The 19,273-nt window shown below is 41.1% G+C and overlaps 1 protein-coding gene across 1 annotated transcript in view; it reads left to right on the top strand.

Moving 5' to 3' along the window:
- The window catches only part of LOC149474766 (uncharacterized), a 1,567,000-nt gene that overhangs the window by 1,345,233 nt on the left and 202,494 nt on the right, over positions 1-19,273 (top strand). Inside the window, exon 5 of the mRNA XM_089693250.1 lies at positions 5,197-5,278. Within this exon, the coding sequence (XP_089549376.1) occupies positions 5,197-5,278 (82 nt within the window). The remainder of the gene's footprint in view (positions 1-5,196; positions 5,279-19,273) is intronic.

Genomic DNA, 19,273 nt, shown 5'->3' with positions numbered 1-19,273 from the left:
TTCCACAATGCACTGAGGTCGCCTCGGTGACCAGTAAGAGCATTCTCACTGGACAGTTATTGGAGCGTAGCCATGGAGTCAGGAAAAGGCAGGGCCCCATAACGAAATGAGGACATTGTAGGCATCCTGTGGCTTTCTCTTAAAGCAGAACTTCCCCCTATGGGGGAAGTTCAGCTTTATGCCCTTCTTGCCTCTTCTATTTTTGGCACTTTATTGGGGGGAGAGGGGTGAGGTGGGTTCCTGGTTTTGATCCACCAGCAGTTCTCCTCCCCACCCGCAACCTTCTTGGACACAAAGCACAGCGCAGCTTGCACATGTGCAGTGGACAACCAGCTGTGAAGATGCAAGGAATTACAGCCGGCTACCTACAGTAAACATGCTGGTGACAGGGACCCGAAGACCGGGGAAGAACTGGCTCGGGTGAGGACGATGCTGGACTCCTGGACAGGTGAGTATCCTTTTATTAAAAGTCAGCAGCTACAGTATTTTTAGCTGCTGACTCTTTTTTTTTTTCTTTCAAACAGGATGAAGAACCCCTTTAAGTGGCATTTTAGTTATATGTTTAAAATGGAGTGCAGGTTCACTTTAAGTCCAACTGCTACTTTTCCTATTTAGAAAATGAAAGCAAGATTTTGATTTGATAAAGAAAGTATAGTATATTATTCCTTCATAGGCATTATCAATTAACAACAATTGCATTTTGCATATTTGCCGTATCCACGCTTTTATGCAGTCTATTACAACTCAGCACATTGTCTTAATCATAGATAGTTCAGTTTAAAAAGATACAGGTCCATCAAGCTGAGGCAGGATTATACTGGCTATGTCAGCTGTCACATAAGTAACAGTGAAAAATGGAGGTCATTTTCAAATATTTCAAACGTATTCCTGAGCATCCTTCTTCCACGGCATGGGTTTAATAATGAAGAAAAATGATAGAGGGGGAAACGATCAAGTCTGAGAGTCTGGGGAAAAAATGAATTCTTTGTTCCTGATGTATATATTAGCAAAGCAAATGCTTTCAGAAACATTTGGCATTCCTGTTCATGGTTTTTCTCAGTCATAGCATGTCAAGCCTAGCATTGCCAAGTTTTACTTTTAAAAACCCTAAGAAATGAGAATTAATTTTTATAATTAACTGCCTTCTGTTGTGGAACTTTAATCATGATCATTTATTCAGTGATGAATTTAAATGGGAAAAGAATGGTTAAATAAAAAACAAAAATTACATGGGAGGCAATCAGTGTGGTCTTAATAAACTTTGAAAGCACGCATTATAATTGAAAATTAAAGCCTTCTCTAAACATGGTAGACCAAAAGTCGTGTTGCCATTTCTGGCCATGCCATTCCTCCCTCTCATCCTTGCCTCCTAGCCCCAGCTTTTAAAATGCATACCCTTAGATTTTCTATGCTCACCGCCGTTCATGTTCCTTTTCAGTGCTGCTTCTGGAAGTCATGACCAATGGATTCAGTGGTGCCCTATTCTGGTAATCTGTTTCAAAGACATCTCTTTGCTGCAGTCTCCTGAGGCCCCTGTTAGGGGATAGCCAATCAGGCAGTAATGTGGACGCCCCCAAGAAGGACCAACTGCAGGAAAATAGCTACAGGGGATGATATACTAAAACTGAAAAGTGGTGCAAAATCTGGTGCAGCTGTGCATGGTAGCCAATCAGATTCTAACTTCAAGGATATATTCACCTTTAAAAAAAAATAAATGCACATTTTATTGCAGGTAAAAATATGTGCATTTACTATTTTTTTCTTTTTAGGAGCCTGCAAAGTATTGCACATGTGATCAGCATATTGTTAGTGCCATGCAGGACTCCTGCAGACTGTCAGTGTAAGCTGTCTGATTGTACATCGTATGGGCAGACGGTTTCTCACTGACAGGAAGAATCAATGAACTACCACAGCACTCAACAGTGCCATGGTAGTTCATTGAGAGCTACAAGCCAACATCCACAAAGGATGTCAGTACTTGTAGTTGATGTATTCACAGAACTCTGTGTGAATGAATGATGTGTCTATGCTGTTTTCAAAAGATGAGGGCTCGGATCGCTGAGCTGGTCCAGGAACAGGAACATAAAATAGGGTGGAACATGTAAGATGTTCCTGAAGGTGAACTTATCCTTTTAGCTTGTTCCGTTAAGCTTTGAAACAAAAACCTAAAAGCTGATTGATTTCTATGTAGAGCTGCACCAGATTTTGCACTCTAGTTTTAGTAATTCAACCCCAGTGCGTCATGTGACTGTGGATCTCGGTGAGGGCATTTAAGAATTTTGGGTCAAAAAACCTTGCATTTAGTTAGGTTGGTGGGTAGCAAGGAAAGAGGGTGTGCCCTATTTTTGCTAAAAATGTAACTCCAGCCAAAACAATGTTTTTTATATTGTGGACAAAGAAGGAAAGGTTTAGGAACTCTAACAGGATTTTACAGGCTTTGTTTTCCCGTTTGGAAGATTTCCCCTTACTCCCACTTTGGTGACAAGAACATGGCTTGTGATGATAACCCCAACAAGGATATCCACCGTAATAAAAACTGATGGAGGTTTTAGCTTTTCCTCACAATACAAAAAATTGTGTATTTTATTGTGGCCTTCCTAAAAGGGGAAAATCAGTGCCACCCTTTTTAAACTTATCCAGTTCTAACTTTTCATTCCCCTTACCTAAAACTGCAAAAAAAAAAGAAAATTTACTTTCAATTACACTTAAAGCTTTGGAGTTCTTGTAACACAGCACCAGGCTACACCAGACCAGGTATTCTCATTCTCAGCCACTTTCTTACAGGAAGAAAGTAGTTGAAAAGCACAGAATCATGTTGCATCAAGCTATGGCCCTGCCTGAAAACACAATGCATGCATATGGGTACAACTAATTTTGCAGAATTAAGAGTAAGGAAAAAGTAGGTGGATCTTCTAAAATGAAATCCATTTACAGTGCTTCTTGGATAGTATTAAAGAGGACGTTTGCCAATTTTCTTTTTTTTATTAAAAGTTAGCAGTTACAGCTGCTTGCCAGTCCATATATTCCAACATTGTCTTCCCACAGCCAACTCTTCTCACAGCTGTGGGTCCCCAGTGCCACCATCATGGATTCAGGAGTTGGGTGTGACTTCCTGGTGAATCACAGCTGGCTGCCCACTGAGCATTCATGGGATCATGCAGAACAGGTAGACTGGTCCAGCAGCCCCCTGGTTGTGACGTGTATCAGTATATGCTGGTGATATCACTAAAGCAGGCCATACATGGTTCAAAAATCGAAAACGTCGTTCACTCGGTAATGGTGCCATCATTGATTTCGAAAGTCGGCCGACCAAGTCATAAAGTTCACCCCATATAACATGCAAAACTTCTGTTCCTTCCAGGTCACAGCTCATGAGCATATTCTTTTCGGAAAAACAATTGTACGATTTGACCATCATTGAGTTGAAAATCGGTTGTTTTTCAGGAATTTTCCGACATGCCCGATAGCTGAAAAGGGGAGGAACCACGAAAATCGGCCGGTGCCATTGACCCACTAACAGAGCGAAAATCAGCCGATTTTTCTTAGGTCCGATTTTGTGGACGAAAAACCAGATGATTTTCGACCCATGTATGGCCGGCCTTATACCACGTTTCTCCCTGCCTGCAGCCTCCTGACAAAAAAGAGTACTCACTCCCCCCCCCCAAAAGAAAAAGTTTAATTGTGTAACAAGCTGGGGGGAGGGAGAATTTTTGAGTGAAGTTCCTCTGTAAGAAGTAACTTTTCATGAGTAAAAACTGTCCTTACCTTCCAGTCCTAACTGCTACTGGTTCTTTTCAAAAATGCACACTGGTTGAATTGCTAAAGGCAAAAGGCTTTTTGCTTTGCAAGGGAATGTTCTCACAGCTTAGTAAATGCGGTAAAAATTCAGTCTGCAGCAGGGGTGGACTGACAACTCATGGGGCCCCCGGGCAATAGGGGATCATGGGGCCCCTGTGTCCTTGCCCACACTAAAAAAAAAGCCTATAAAAAAGGGGCATTTCATGGGGCCCCCTACTGACCCCGGGCCCTCGGGCAGAGCTCGAATGGTCAGTCCACTTCTGGTCTGCAGATAATACCCAATCGTGCACAAGGATGATTTGCAGGATTGGATGATGGACATCAGCAAAACTACTCCTCATTCACTAAACTATCAGGAAATGCTCTTGCAAAGTGAATCTATTTGCCTTTAGTTAATCAACCCCATGGAATCCATTAACTTCTTGCAGTTACTTCCTTGTTGAGTACTGAGTGGAGGAATATGCCTGTTAACTTATATAAGCATGTTGCAATAGAAGAAAAAAAGCTACAGGGAAAGGTGGACCACTAATTGGATGAGCAGGCAATTATTATCTGTGGGATTTGTATACACAGGCAGCATACAGACCATCTCATTTGTTGCCATGATTACAAAGAATACGAATATTTTCTTTTTTTGTACATTTCAGAAAACCATAGCTGTAGATTAAACATCATCAAATTTTTGTTAGCAGTAAATTACAAAATAACTTGTCTGGCAATCATATATGAGATCATTGTTTTAAAGGAGAGTGGAGTTACCCTATGACAGCTCACTGATTGATTTTATTAGCTGTCTGAGATCACTGTTTAAAATCGAAGTACATCTGCTATTGGCCATACACATAAGAAAAACCGGCCAATGTATCATAGATTTGATTGTTTCCAACAATGTTTCCTTTGAAAACATTTGTTAAAAAAACAAAACATTTAGTTCTTAATGGAGGCTGTATTTCCAAAGGTACTTTGCTCTAAATGGATCTACATGTTTTCATTTGTGCCACAAGAATATCCAAAGCGCTGGCGAGAATTTAAAAATAATACCCCATAAATTAGCAAAATGCTTTAAATGTGCTTGCCGCATTTGCATTAATTATTTATTGTATATTGGTTCTGTGCATTTGTCAGGAAAACGTATAGCATTGCCTTCCTGTGCTGGTTTGATTAGGATTATGCATATAATTATATATGATATAAGAAATGCTGGCCAAGCAGGAATTGTATAGAAATGTATTTAAAGAACTGTCAGCGAAGGATTATTTATTCAGTTTCTTTTTATGCTGATGATACAAATGTTTTTTAAGGTGTCATATAAAATATATTGTCATTTTCAACTTTAGCTCATTAGAACTAATTTAAAAATTGCCTGTGTTAATTTTATTTTGCTCTTGTGTCTTACAGGTAGACCGCATAATATTCTGCGTATTTTTGGAGATTGATGACAAAATCTACAGAAAGAAATTGTCAGAGTTTTTCCCTAAAGGTATGGTAAATACATTTGACTTCTTTATTCTGTTTTTTTTTCTTTTCAGTCCATGCACAGAAATAACTTGGCAACTGCTGTTTCTTATAAAAATAATTATCAGTAATATTATTGTTACAATTACTGATATTCTTATTTTTATAATAACATATTTTTAAGCAGCCACCCCCACGTGATCTCTATTACATACAGTATGCTCCATGATAATGTTGTGTTGAGGGGATTCTGGAGTATATGGTCACTCCTGAAATATTTTTTTGTATTAATTTGTTATGCATTTATCTAATTTGTGAATAAAAAGAATATGCATTGTGTGTACTGTACATTATGCTGTCTTATATTAGGTACACTAAATATGCAGTTAATGCACCTTTAAATACATATATTCAAATTGTCTTATCTAACAAAGCACTTGTATTTCTGTCATCGAATCCTAAAATTTCCACAACCAGCCTTGTGACTTGATTTTGTTTTTGCTACAGTTAAACAACACAATTTGGTCACATAATTGTCTCCAGCCTTTGACTAGACAGTGAGGAACAGGGACTAGACAAGGAACAACAGCAGACTGATGAGGTTATCTTTCTGCTCTCTGCTCTTATCAGTATGTTCTTTATGTTCATATGTAAAGTCAGGACACATAATTGGCCCCAAGTACTTCCCCTCCCTCTTCCATACTTAGTGCTGCTGTATGGGGGTTTAGTGAGGATGAAATCAAGTCAACTTCAGGTATTTATATTAATCACATATAATATTTCTTTTTTGTTTTGCTTTTCAATACACAAATGCATTATTTGGTGTATTATTACCTGCCTGCAGTCCAGCTTTAAGGCCATGATGGCATTTTTTGCTTTATGATATTTGATCTGTAAAATATCAGAAAGTGCTGGAGCTTTGGCTGGCATAACTGCCCAGAATTTGCATAGACAAATGTCTTTAGAGGCTACAGACAGGAGCAGGCACCTTCGGGAGTTCAGAGCCACAGGGGGATCAGTTTCAGTAATAATTCAGTACAGCTGGCCCTTCTGCTCATCAGGTGCCTGGACCCCCCATGCTGAACTGATGGGGCCTGGGATCCATACAGGGCTCCCCTTTATAATTACCTGAGCCCAGTCTCGATCCAGCGATGTGCACAAAAGCAGATGCTCTCTGCCTCCCCATTGGCTGAGACACAGCAGCAAGAACCAATGGCTACTGTCAGTTGCAGCCAGCGAGGAGGGAGTGAGGGTGGGGCCGAAGTGTGTCTTATGGACAAACAGAGAGGGACATGGGAGTGAGCATGTACATAGTGGATGCTATGGTGGGCGTTCCATGGGGAGGAAGGGCCAGGAGTGCTGATGGGGGACCTGAGAAGAGGAGGATCAGGGCTGCTCTGTGCAAAACCATTGCACAGAGGTAGGTATAACATGTTTGCTATTTTTAACAAATAAAAGTTAAAACTTTACAATCACTATAATTAGGTATCATGCACCTGGGAGAAAAAATATTGATATATATTCTAGATCTTGCTTAAAAAAACGCATACTATATTGATCCACAAAGTGCTTCAGTTTATATGCATTTAGATGCATAAAACATTTACATCTGTAAAACTCTTCTTCCATTCCTCTAGCTTGGTTTTTACTGTGTTTAGATGTCTATATATGGATTCTGAATTTTCGACTTTGATTTCACACAGCTCAATGAAGACTACTGGGCACAATGCAACCCTGTACATGAACCAATAATACACAATACTGCTTTGTTCAGATCCATGAAACAAATATGCACTGTACAGATCTAATCACAGTCATTTTTTATCCGCTCACTCCCACCACTCCATAGAGCGCTATGGATAGTCTGATTGGGTCCGCCTGAAAAACTGATAGGTGGACCTGATCGGACCATCAGTATGAAAGGGGCCTTAATATAAATGGTTACTTTTGAATAGTATGACTTCATTTCCTAATGTGACATCAAAAATGTTTTGCATGTTGTTTATTATCTTTTAGTAGCTGTTTAGTATATAAAACAACTTAATGCATTGGCTGTACAAATAGCTAATAAATATGTCCCATAAAAACAAACCAATAAAATAGCACTTTTATATTAGCTGAGGGAAGATAAGCCATCCTATCAAAATTGTATTTTTGCATTCATTCTTTTAAACATCTGAAAACACATCAGACAATCAAGAACTGCTAATAAAGAAGTGAAGCAGGGTCTACTGATCTATTTTCAGGAAACGTACAAAAGTATAATAAAGGTACCAGAAAGTACTCTCTTTTTAATAATTTTATTACAGAAAAAAGTAATAAAGCATACAGTTGCATATGTCATAGTATTCACTGTCCCTTTTGTTAATATCAAGAGTGTGTTGCCAATAAGGCAAAGTGAGGCGAATGCTTCAGTTGGCACTCAGTGGAGTGGGTCAGCACTGAGGCCCAAGTGTCCATACCAGTCAATGTTGTTCTGTGTATACAGGGCAGAGTTACTTAGCTGGTTGCTAGGATACTGGCAGCTGGGCTGCACAACATCATTGGTTGTTATGGTGTAGGCAGCCATTGATGGTACATGACCCAGCCACTTGCATCCTAGCAACCAATGGAGCTGTGTGGCCCATTGACCAGTGTCCTAGCAACCAATAACATACAATGTTATTGGTTGCTAGGATACTGGCAGCAGGGCCACAGCATATTCATGTCCTTGCAACTAAAGGGGGGGCAACAACAATGGAGCAGCATCCAGAGTATTGATGGGACACTATGTTGTAGAGTACAGCAGAGAGCTTTTGAATAGTTTCATAGGACGAAGTCAACAAAAATGACTGACTTAGCCATCAGTTAACCTAGACACTCCCCTCAGTAACATTTATTATTAAAGGCTTAAGGTGTTACTAAACCCACAACAGTAAAATCAGTCTGTATATGCAGTAAAGCATGCTTGTTATACTCACTGTGAAACTTAAGGGGTTAATCCGCTGCATTGTGCAAAAAGGCTGTTTGATCTTTTCTTCTTTGCCCCTCCTCTTGTTGACCACCTGATACAGACTGAACCTGTGGTCACATGCACATGCTCAGTTTGGTGTGTATTGCTAGAGAGGGGTTTTTTTCTTTGGAGGGTGCATGTGATCAGTACAGGGCCAATCAGCACTGTCCAGACAGAGGGTCAGAGGTTACACATCCTTCTATAGCAGAAAGAAAACTCCTCCTACAAGCTTTAACCAGTGCTCTGCTGAAGTCACGAGACTGCTCTATACTGCTGATGAGAAAAGGTATTTAGCAGTTTATATTTACTAAAATAATTACATTTCCATGTTGTGTGTACTGTGGAAGACCAGATATAGTGAATGCAGGGTTCTGGGTTTAGTAACACTTTAAGTTTTGAGTACGGTGCTAATACAGGGTTAAATCTATTATTATTCTTTTATTATTCTTCTGTAAACTGTGTACAGTTGAGCCCATTCCTACCTTGCTTTCAGTTCTGGGAGATACCTAACCAATCAGGACTTTAGGGCAGTCGAAGCAAGTAAGAAGGACATATAGATGGATTACAGAGGGTTGAGCCAGGAAGCAATATACAACACTGCTGTGTTCAATAAATGTGAAGTGATTTGAGGCAGAGAAGGAGAATGGAAAAAGAAAGTCCAAAAACACCGGTTTGCAGCGTTTTTCCACGTGTTGCCACATTTTTCAGCGTTTTTCAGCATTAGAGCTTTTTACAGCTAAAAAACTCCTCTAGAAACCCACTAGTCCTGGGTTTTTTTCGAGCCAAAAAACGTCCCAGCCAAAAATTTTGATTACAGTCTATGTGTGCATGGACACATAGGATAACATGCTAGGGGGGTTTACTAGCTGTAGAAAAAAACGTCAAAAGCCCAAAACAGCAGCTGTAAAAACGTCAAGTGTGCATGGAGGCTAAAGCAAATTGAGCAGTTTGATGGCCAGGCTAGTAGAATTTTCAGGAGTAGAGCTCAGTAGAGGTCAGCTTCATGTTCTCTTAGTACAAGTTTCCTTTAAAGCCCAACTGCAGTAAAATCTGGTTTTGTGTTGGATAGAATGCAGAACATTTATGTCCCTTTGTGTGGCCCTGTTATGGAGATTTGGCCTCCTCTCAGGAAGTGTGGACTTAACATCTAGTCACATTGACACCGCACACTCTCTAAAGGTCTGAATTCACCTAGATAGCTCTCTGAGTTCAGGGTAGCTATATTCCTGTTTAATATCTACCTATCAATATATGAGGCAAGGGAAATTAAGCAAAGCAACTGGCAATGATGGCATGAAAAGTGCAGTTAGTCATAACAACCAATCAGATTTTAGTTCAGGGATGTCAGTTTGATGTAAAACTGAAATTTGATTGGTTGCTTTGGTTTACCTCACAGTTTACATCTTTTGTGCACTAACCAGTAAATGCATACTTTCAGTACCTTTTTGATTCAGATTTCATATGCCAGTAGAACCATGACTATGAATATGAATTTTTAAAAGAGGCCACAGAAGATGAATTATGAAACATTTGATTTAAGCATCTTTATAGCAACCCATTTAGCATTAAATGAACACTATGATCAACATGCAGTTTGTTAATGTGTTGTGCGCATTTCACCATAATTGAATTTGGCATGTAATTTGTTCATGAAAGCTGATTTATCTCACAAGAAAATGCATACTAAACTGAGAAGAGAAAGGAAACAAATCAAAATGAACAACTAAAGATAAGCAAAACTTAGTATATTTCCCAGGGAGGGTTATATGTGATTATATCATTTGTTTTTAAAAGGATAAGTGCACTGTTAGAAAACAAGGGTGAAACAGTTGCACCTAGGCTAAATAAAATGCATGGGTTGCCGTTGCTGACCTACTTCTATGTTGCTTGTCATGCTAATCCTCTGACTTCAGTACTTTCCTAAAAAAAGGATGCAACAAGGAAAATCAAAACTGTTTTAATTTAGAAACTCATGAGGTATTGAAGCTGCTGGATCAGCATGACAGCCAAGCAGCTAACATTTTCAGCAGAAGAGGTCAGTGATGGGTAATTTCCTCTGCTTAGATTCCATTAAAGTGATTGTAAGTGCTCAGATTTTTAAATTCTTTTACATGTTATACTTGTCTGCTCTGTGCAATGTTTTTTTTTGTTTACAAACAATTTTATTGTACATAAGTAGACAGTAAAACAACAGCACAGTATGAAAGTGATATTGTCAACAAAAATATGGCACATTTGAAATGTACAATACATAAAAGTATATTAACATAAAAAAGAAGATAGAGGAAGAAAGAAAGTTATGAGTGCATGAGATACATAAATGATAAAATAGATTAAGTGATACATCTATCAACAATATATGTCAGCCATTCTTTACCGGGGATGTTGTCAATCATGCAATAAATGTCTACAATCCTTTCATGATTCCCATTTTTTATCGTATAAGTGCATCTTATCCAGTAGTGTATAATGAATACGTTCCATAAGCATTACAGCGTCAATTCTGTGTAAAACGGAGTCCAAGGGTACAACATTAGACCGCCAATGCAGGGCAATGGACCATAAAGTGGCAATACATAATGTATGTAGCAATCTCAGAGTGGCATCAGGGACCCCTGGGATATGAACCCCCAATAAACAGGTCTGTATGGACAATTGTATCGGGTTGCCCGATAGTGAGGTAGCCACCTCAGATATCTTACGCCAGATCAAAGATATGTTCGGGCAATCCCAAAACATATGGACCAAAGTACCTGTGCGGCCACAAAACATAAAGGGGATGTTTGTGGAAACATTGTATGTAGTCTGGACGGAGTATAATACCATCTGGTTAAAACTTTAAGGGCCGTCTCACGAACCGAAAGAGATCTAGAGCTCTTGCATATATTATCCACCATGGAGTCCCAATCCTCATCCGAAAAAGTGATACCACAATCCTCCTCCCACCTCTGCCTGTACATAGGGGGAGCATGAAAAAGACAGATCAAAAATTGGTGATAAAGATCTGAAATAAGACCCTTACCTCTAGGAGAGTCACGGCTGACACGCTCAAAAAAAGAGATCGGAGAAGACGGGGTAAGGCCAAAGTGCGCATTAAAAAAGTGCCTAATCTGTCTATAATGAAGGTACTCACGAAGAGGAACATCAAATAGCACGCGCAGCATATCGAAGGTAATATAAGATCCTCCTCTTTGGAAATCAGATAATCTGATAAAGGATCGATCATACCACCAACGAAACATGTGAGGGGAAGAAAAGGCTACAACAAAAGTAGGATCACCAAAAAATTAAACACCTGGGGGAATATGAGAGACTAAACTCAGCTTAGCCTTGTATTTGGACCAAAGTGTCAGTGATTGGGTCACTATAGAGTTATGAAAAGTAAGCGATCGGGGGGAGATTTTAGACCATAAAATTCCCGGTAAATAAAAAGGACGTATCGACTGAGACTCAAACTTGATCCACGGGATTTGAGAGTTAATAGTAGCCCATTGTGATAATTGCGTAAAACGAGCCGAGAGGTAATATAGCCAAAAGTTGGGAAGACCAAGACCTCCCGTCCGTTGTGAGCGATACAAAATGGATGAGGCAAAACATGGACGCTTATTTCCCCAAATAAAATTGTTAATAATCCGCTGAAAATGATCCAAAAACGTTTTTGAAACCGGAACTGGAAGTGCTCTAAAAAGATAAAGCAGTTTGGGCAAGATATTCATTTTAACCGCCGTGACTCTACCCAGAAAGGAGATATGATAACCATGCCAAATCTTCAGTAGAGTAGAGAGACGTGACACACATGGTGGATAATTAGCCGCAAACATATCCGAGTATCTGGGAGCAAGATTAATCCCCAAATAGGATATCCTGTCCTTGACTCAGCGAAATGGAAAAGAACTACGGAGAGATGCACTTAGGGAGTCAGGAACATTAACAGGCATAATTACTGATTTGGTAAAATTAACGGTGAGACCTGACACTTTAGCAAAATCATTCAATACGACACACAAATTAGGCAAAGAAGTCAACGGGTTAGTAATAAAAAGCATAACATTATCAGCATACATGCTCAGCTTAAAATGTGAAACTAATAACGAATAGCCAGAAATATCCGAATGTGATTTGATTGCCAATGCCAAAGGTTCCAACACCAGCGCAAACAAAAGGGGCGAAAGAGGACAACCCTGACGGGTACCTCTACCCAATGTAAAAAAGTCAGAGTTACAGCCAGGAAGCCTTATTCTTGTTTTAGGAGAGTCGTATAGGGCATGTATGCCTGCCAAAAACCCATCACTGAAGCCCATTTTCTGTAGCAAAGAGAACAAGTAGGGCCAAAGAACACTGTCAAAGGCCTTGTTTATGTCTAAACTCATCAACAGAACCTCTTTGGAATGTAAATTGGCATCTTGAATAACGTTTAGAGTGAGACGAATGTTATCAATAATCTGTCGGGAATAAAACCTGACTGGTCTGGAGATACCAAAGAGGAGATAATAGGAGCCAACCTGTTCGCCAAAATGCGGCTAAATATCTTCAGATCGTTATTCATTACTGAGATTGGTCTATAGTTTTGCGGCAAACAGTGGTCTTTCTGTGACTTGGGTATTAGAGACATGTTAGCTAACAACATCTCCTCGGGGAACTTACCCCCCTGTAAAACATCATTAAATAGTGTTATCAAGTATGGAGCCAATATAGAGGTAAAATGTTTATAATAGCCAGCAGTAAATCCATCAGGACCCGGTGCAGTAGAGCGTTTCAGCGTTCCTATTGCACATGTTATTTCCTCTAAAGTACATGGGGCATTAAGAGAGGCAATCTGAGAAGGTGTGAGAGCAGGAAGGGGTATAGAATCTAGCCATGAATCTGATAGAGAAACAGAATCCGACTGTGGAGAAGCCAGTAGTTTAGAATAAACATTTTCAAAAATACCCAAAACTTCCTGAGGTAAAGATGAGATAGCACCTGAATTAGTACGCAATTTATACACATGTGGGGGGCGCAAAGAATGGTTCAATTTCCTTGCAAACATGGTAGATGCTGAGTTGCTATGTAATAGGAACGAGGCCTTCGACCAGCGGAGGGCCTTTTCAGTTTTTTGGGAAAGAAGGGCATTCAGTTCCAAGCGTTTTTGGGACAATAGCTGTTTATTGAGTAAAGATGGATCAGCTACATGGCTTCTATAGTGTGCTTCTAATTCTCGGGTTAAAAGTAGTATCTGCTGCCAACGTTTTTTATTTCTGGCCGAAGCCATAGAGATAAGTCGGCCCCGTAGGACCGCCTTGTGGGCTACCCAGAGTGTGGCTGGGGAAATATCAGGGGCTGAATTAGATTGAAAGTATTCCTTAAGAGATGTAACCACCTCCTGCCGAGAGTCAGTATCAGTTAGCATAGAATCATTAAGTCTCCATGAAAAGGGAGTAGGTGCCAATCCCACAAACGTGATAGATAAGGCCATAATACTGTGATCCGACCAGGGGCTCAAATGAATACTAGCTATCCTAGAATTAGCTAGCAAAATAGGGGTACAAAAGATATAGTCTAGTCTAGCATAAGAGTCATGTGGGTGGGAATAAAATGTGTAATCCCTGGCTCCCGTGTTGTGCGCTCTCCAAGCATCCACCAACTGGAGGGCATCTAGTTTCTTAGTAAGGGATTTTGGGAAAGCTTGGGAAGTGTGCGAGGCGGAGCTACGGTCCAAAAGAGGATTTGCCACCAGATTAAAATCACCACCCACCAATAGATGGGGGGACAAAAATTTATCCAGAGCACCAAAAAATTTAGAAAAAAAGGTAGCCTGTGCCGAATTTGGTGCATAGACATTAGCAATTGTAAGTTCTCGACCTGAAAGGGTGCCCTTAAGAATAATAAACCTACTGTCTGGATCACGATACACATGTTGAACCTCAAAGGGAAATGAGTTATGTAGAAAAATGGCCACTCCCCTACTCTTGGAGGAATGTAGGGTATAATACCCCTGCCTATAGGATCTATGAAAAAAGGTCGGATGTTTTGCGGCTGCAAAATGCGTTTCCTGTAATAAGATGATTTTTGCTCCTAATCTTTTATATTGAAGAAAGGCTGTTTTGCGCTTATTTGGCGAATTGAAACCCTGGACATTATGTGAAATACATTGAATTACCATAATAAACAGAGCTTGCCACTATCATCATAAAAGTACACATTACAAGGATATCCCCTAAAGTTATTTGACTAGACATAGAAACCCGCAGGTCTGCATCAGACAGACATACAGGTGGCAGAACCAGCCTAGGGGACCTCCAGACCCCAACATAGGGGTCGTGACGTCCACAGACCGACATAATACCATCCACATGCACTAAAGTTTTAAGAAAAGAAAAAGCGAAAAACAATGGAGAAGAAGCTTTAACATCTTCTATATTTGAAAGGGTAACTGAAGAACGTGGATCAGGCAGAAAAGTCATCATACCTGATAAAACAAAAAGTTCAAACATTAAGGGGCCACATGGGCCCAAACCCTGTCTCCTTAGAACATGGAAAACAGAGCTGCCACCCCGCAATCGGGCGGCGACACCTCCGGCCATGTCAGGAGGCAGGGTGGGGCAACATGTCAAAGAGTAGTACAACCAAGAATTAATGGGCGCAATTAGGAGGGTCCAATGACTCTTGTTATACCTTAACCTGTCCAGTTATCAATGCAAGGCATACAAAATATTCAGTATTGCAAAAATATCACAGCAGCAACCACAGAAATACACAACCTGACAATGTAAAAAATGGAGAGCAAAATCCATGTGTCCCAAATCTTAGTAAAGTCATAAAAAACAATAGACCAAACCAAAGACTATCAAGACAATGAGTATTAGGCAAGTAAGAGTGGACACGTCAACCCGGTTCTTGTCTGACTCTCCTTCTATCCCTCCGTGGGGAAGGGGTATGCCAAATGGGAGAGATACGAGGGGTGGAGGGTGGACGTTGAGGTGATGGGGCATCCGCCAAGCCCAATTTGGCCAAGATTGCTCTACCTTCAGGAGGGGATATAGCTATATATGTGCTCCCATTATGTGGAACTATCAGCTTAAAAGGGAAGCCCCACTTGTAGCGGATACGAGCTGAGAACAGGGCAGTTGTAACTTCTTTCATTTTTCTACGTTTCTCCAACGTGGCCGGGGAAACATCAGGATAGATTTGTAAAACCGAGCCCTCAAAGGAGATTGTTGGAGTATTGCGAGCAGCTCTGAGGATTTCTTCCTTGGTCAGAAAATCTTTCATGCACAAGACAATATCCCAAGGCGGCTTGTCAGCAGGAGGTTTAGGGCTCTGTGGATGCGGTCACAAGCAAAAGATCCAGGGTCACGATCTGGAAGGAGTGACTTGAATAACTTGGTTATAATTAATGAAAGATCCGACATAGACTCCGGGATTCCCCTGATTCGCAGATTATTTCTGTGATTGCGATTGTCAAGAACCTCGACCTGCGCCTGCAGTTGTGAAAAGGCAGTTTGTAAATGGTCATGCTCTCTGGAAAGTTCACCATAGGCCAGGCTAAGTTCATCGTGTTTGGTTTCCAAGCGGTCTGTCCTAGAGCCCAACGTGGCTATTTCCTGAGAGAGAACATTAGTGCTTTTATGCAATTCTGATTGAAATTTGGCGGCTAGTTTGGCGTACATAGATTCCAAGCAGGACTCCAAGTCCCCTTTTGTGAGTTGCTGTGTATTTTCGCTGACCAAGGCCGATAAGGGAGCGGTGGTATCCCGTACGGGATCGGACAGGGATGCTTGCCCTGTATTGACTGGAGACATGCCGTAAATCTCGTGAGCCTTAAGTAGGTATGTTGTGAGGGACTTCTGAGCTTGTCCCTTTTTTTTTTTTGGTGGACGGCATACAAGAAATCTCCCGGGGGTGATCAACTGAAAATTGGAAAGTGAGTGAAGATTATAACCCCAGGGGACCTATAGCACCCAAAATAGGTTCAAGGTTGTAGTTACATGGACGCTGTCAGATCCATCTGCGATAACATTATATTGTAAAAATATTCAGCAAGCCTTGAAAGGGTAGATAGAACATAAGTCGCAGCAATCCTGCAAAAAATTCACTTTGGAGCAGGATGATGGCACTGGATCCCAACTCAGGACATGAGAGGGACGGATGGGAAGCAGGAAGCAGAGGACCTCCAATTCTGAGCACAAGGCCCCGCAGGGAGACACCCTCCGGGGCAGTATCAAGGCCCCAGTAGGCCTCTGAGCACAGTAAGGGCCACAGTCACAGAAGATGATGGATTCTGGGGCTATTAATATGTGGCCCACTCCCCAAAGCACTGTGGGGAGATCATAATGACAGGATGCCGCCTGTACCCCCCACTCACGTGTCCAGGTGAAAGGAGGCCTCTGGCAGAAGGTGTAGGCCGCAAACGTCGCCGCCGCCGCGGGGAGCAGCAACACTCAGCGGCGTCCCTCTCTCAGCCTCTGTGATACAGAGGACACTGCAGACATCCTCGGGTGATCCCCCACAGCCCGGATGGCAGCGGGTGTGGATGGAAGACGCCGGAGCCCCGGCCCGCGCGGCCGCACCAAGCCGCGGACGTCCGCCGCCACGAAGGGCGGAAATGTTGCCCGGAGTCCACCTCCCAGGTATCCGGAATGATACCAGGGCCCTCCGCTGCTCCACTGTGATCCGCTGCTGCACGGATGGCAGCGGATTCCGAAAATTGGCGCCGGAGCTCCGGATTATGCGGCCGCTCCGGTCGCCATCTTGGACACGCCCCACCTGTGCAATGTTTTTGCAGAGAGCAGCCCTGCTCATCCTTTTCCTGGGTCTCCACCCCGCTGAGTGCCTTTCTAACAATGCACAGGCACTCATACCAGCTTGCTCCCAAGTCCCACTCTGTGAGTCCATTGACACACACAGTGCCACTCAGCCCTGCCCCTCCACTGCCTCCTTACTGTCTGTAATTGACAGCAGCAGCAGCTAATGCCCCTGCAGCTGTCTCTGAACTAATGAGGAGGGAGCGAGACGCTGCTGTCATGCACATCACTTGATTGAGATCGAACTCAGGTAAGTATAAGGAGCTGCATGCAGAAGGCTTTACCTTAATGCAGAGAATGCATTAAGATAAAAAAAAGCTTCTGCCCTTAGAACCAGCTTTAGAAATTTAGAGCCAACGCTCAAATAAAACTTAGTATTTTTGTTTTTGCCCTTGGCCAAATCTTCTGGCCCCTGTCTGCTCACTAGTGCCTGCCCATAGTTTTGGGATAGAAGAAAAATGTGTATGCCCAACTGGACACTATCAAAGCTCCAAAACATGCCTTATTAAGAGGTACTGCCCCTTATTTAAGAAAACAAATCATGCTATTCCTCTTTCCTCTTTGGCTTTTACTTTTTTTGGTCTGATGTATAGAGCTTTATAAAATGTGTAAAAAAAGAAGAGTAAAATGTCCAACTGTGACCTCCATTACCAGACATGATATAAGGGAAAAAGACACTGGGTGCCACGTACAGTTTTCAATGGCAACCAGGTCACCTTTCCTCCCAGTTTACCCCAGAAGTAGAATCTAATGTATGATGAGTTCTCATGATCATTGTGATGGGCCTTTGTTTTGCGATAATCATAATTTGGACTTACTAAACAAGTGTGCCTGTTTTTATTGTCTATAAAACACAAACTTTTTAACTAGCTAACTGAAACTAACTTTATAAAAGGTTATACCAAACTAAGCCTTTTAGCCAGCCTCTAAATGGCTGCATTTGTTATTTTGAAAAGCCAGAAAAAAGGAAAGGTAGTGGTGAAAAACAGACAGTTTTTATGTATTATTTATTTATAGTCCATGTAACTGGTGGCATGGAAAGGGTCTGTCATTTGCCTACAAACATTTTGCTAAAAGGTGTTCCATGTCAACCAGGTCACCTTTCCTCTCTGAGTAAACCCGAGACCTAGAATCCAATGTATGATGCTTTCTCATGATCCTTGTGGTGGGCCTATATTTTGCAATAATCCCATTCTTTTCATTGACACATACAAAATTTGAGCTTACTACACTGGAAGTGTGCTCAATGTAGGTGGTGGAAACCAGACAGTTTTTGTGTATTATTTATCTATGGTCCATGTAACTGCTGGCGTGAAAGAGGTCATTCGCCTACAAACGTTTTGCTAAAAGCTGTCCATCCCTCTTTCTTATTTCATAAAGTTAGGAGGTAGGTGCTATTATTTGCATGTTATAAAGTCATAGCCCTAATTCCAAACTTCAGAATGACAGCAGGTTCTTGTAAGAAGATATGAAGCCAGAGCAAGGGAGGATTTATAGCCATAGCAGCCTAGACAGCTGCTTGGGTATTCTGGCTGACTTGATTAACTGATTGACTTTAAGAACGGCGCAGGGAAGCATACCATTCCATTATAAGTCAGGAATAATAGTCAAATATGTGCTAAGTGAATGTGGTGCAAATTTATTTTGTAAAGAATACCCAGTTATGCACAAGGAAAAATAAAGGAAAATAGTATTTTTGTCAAGAGAGCTTCACATCCTTTACTAAGCTAAGCTTTTACTGAGAAAAATGCCCTTTCAATGTTAAAACTCTCAGATTACTGCCTTCAGTTAAAGTGAACAGTCGACTTGCCTTTAGTAAACCACCCCCACAGTGTGGAGATGATTTACTAAAGGCAAATAGGCTGTGCACTGAAAGTGCAATTGCTCTAGATCTGAGGGGAACATGCGCGGAAAATAAAAAAAACAGCATTTTTGCTTGCACGTGATTGGATAAAAGAAACCAGCAGCGCTTCACCTCATTTCAGAGGTTAACCTCTGATCTAAAGCAACTGCACTTGCAGTGAACTTGCAGTGCACAGCCTATTTACCTTTAGAATTAACCGCTATATCTCTTCTGTAATAAATAAACCTGCCTGCTTGCAATTTTTTAATTCTAAAATTTAGTTCTGCTTTAAATATCTCTATATATCACTAATCTACTTTTATGAAAACTAAATTGTATTTTAGTTTTCCTGTCTGTTTCTATCTGTCAGATCATCATTTTGTAAGGTCAATGATTCCAACT

The sequence above is a fragment of the Staurois parvus genome, unplaced genomic scaffold (genome assembly GCF_062004578.1).
Source record: "Staurois parvus isolate SC_StPar_1 unplaced genomic scaffold, SC_StPar_1.0 ptg000001l, whole genome shotgun sequence".
In the NCBI taxonomy this organism is placed as follows: domain Eukaryota; kingdom Metazoa; phylum Chordata; class Amphibia; order Anura; family Ranidae; genus Staurois; species Staurois parvus.
Note: the sequence above shows the minus strand (reverse complement) of the source record. Positions and strands in the feature narration are given on the sequence as shown.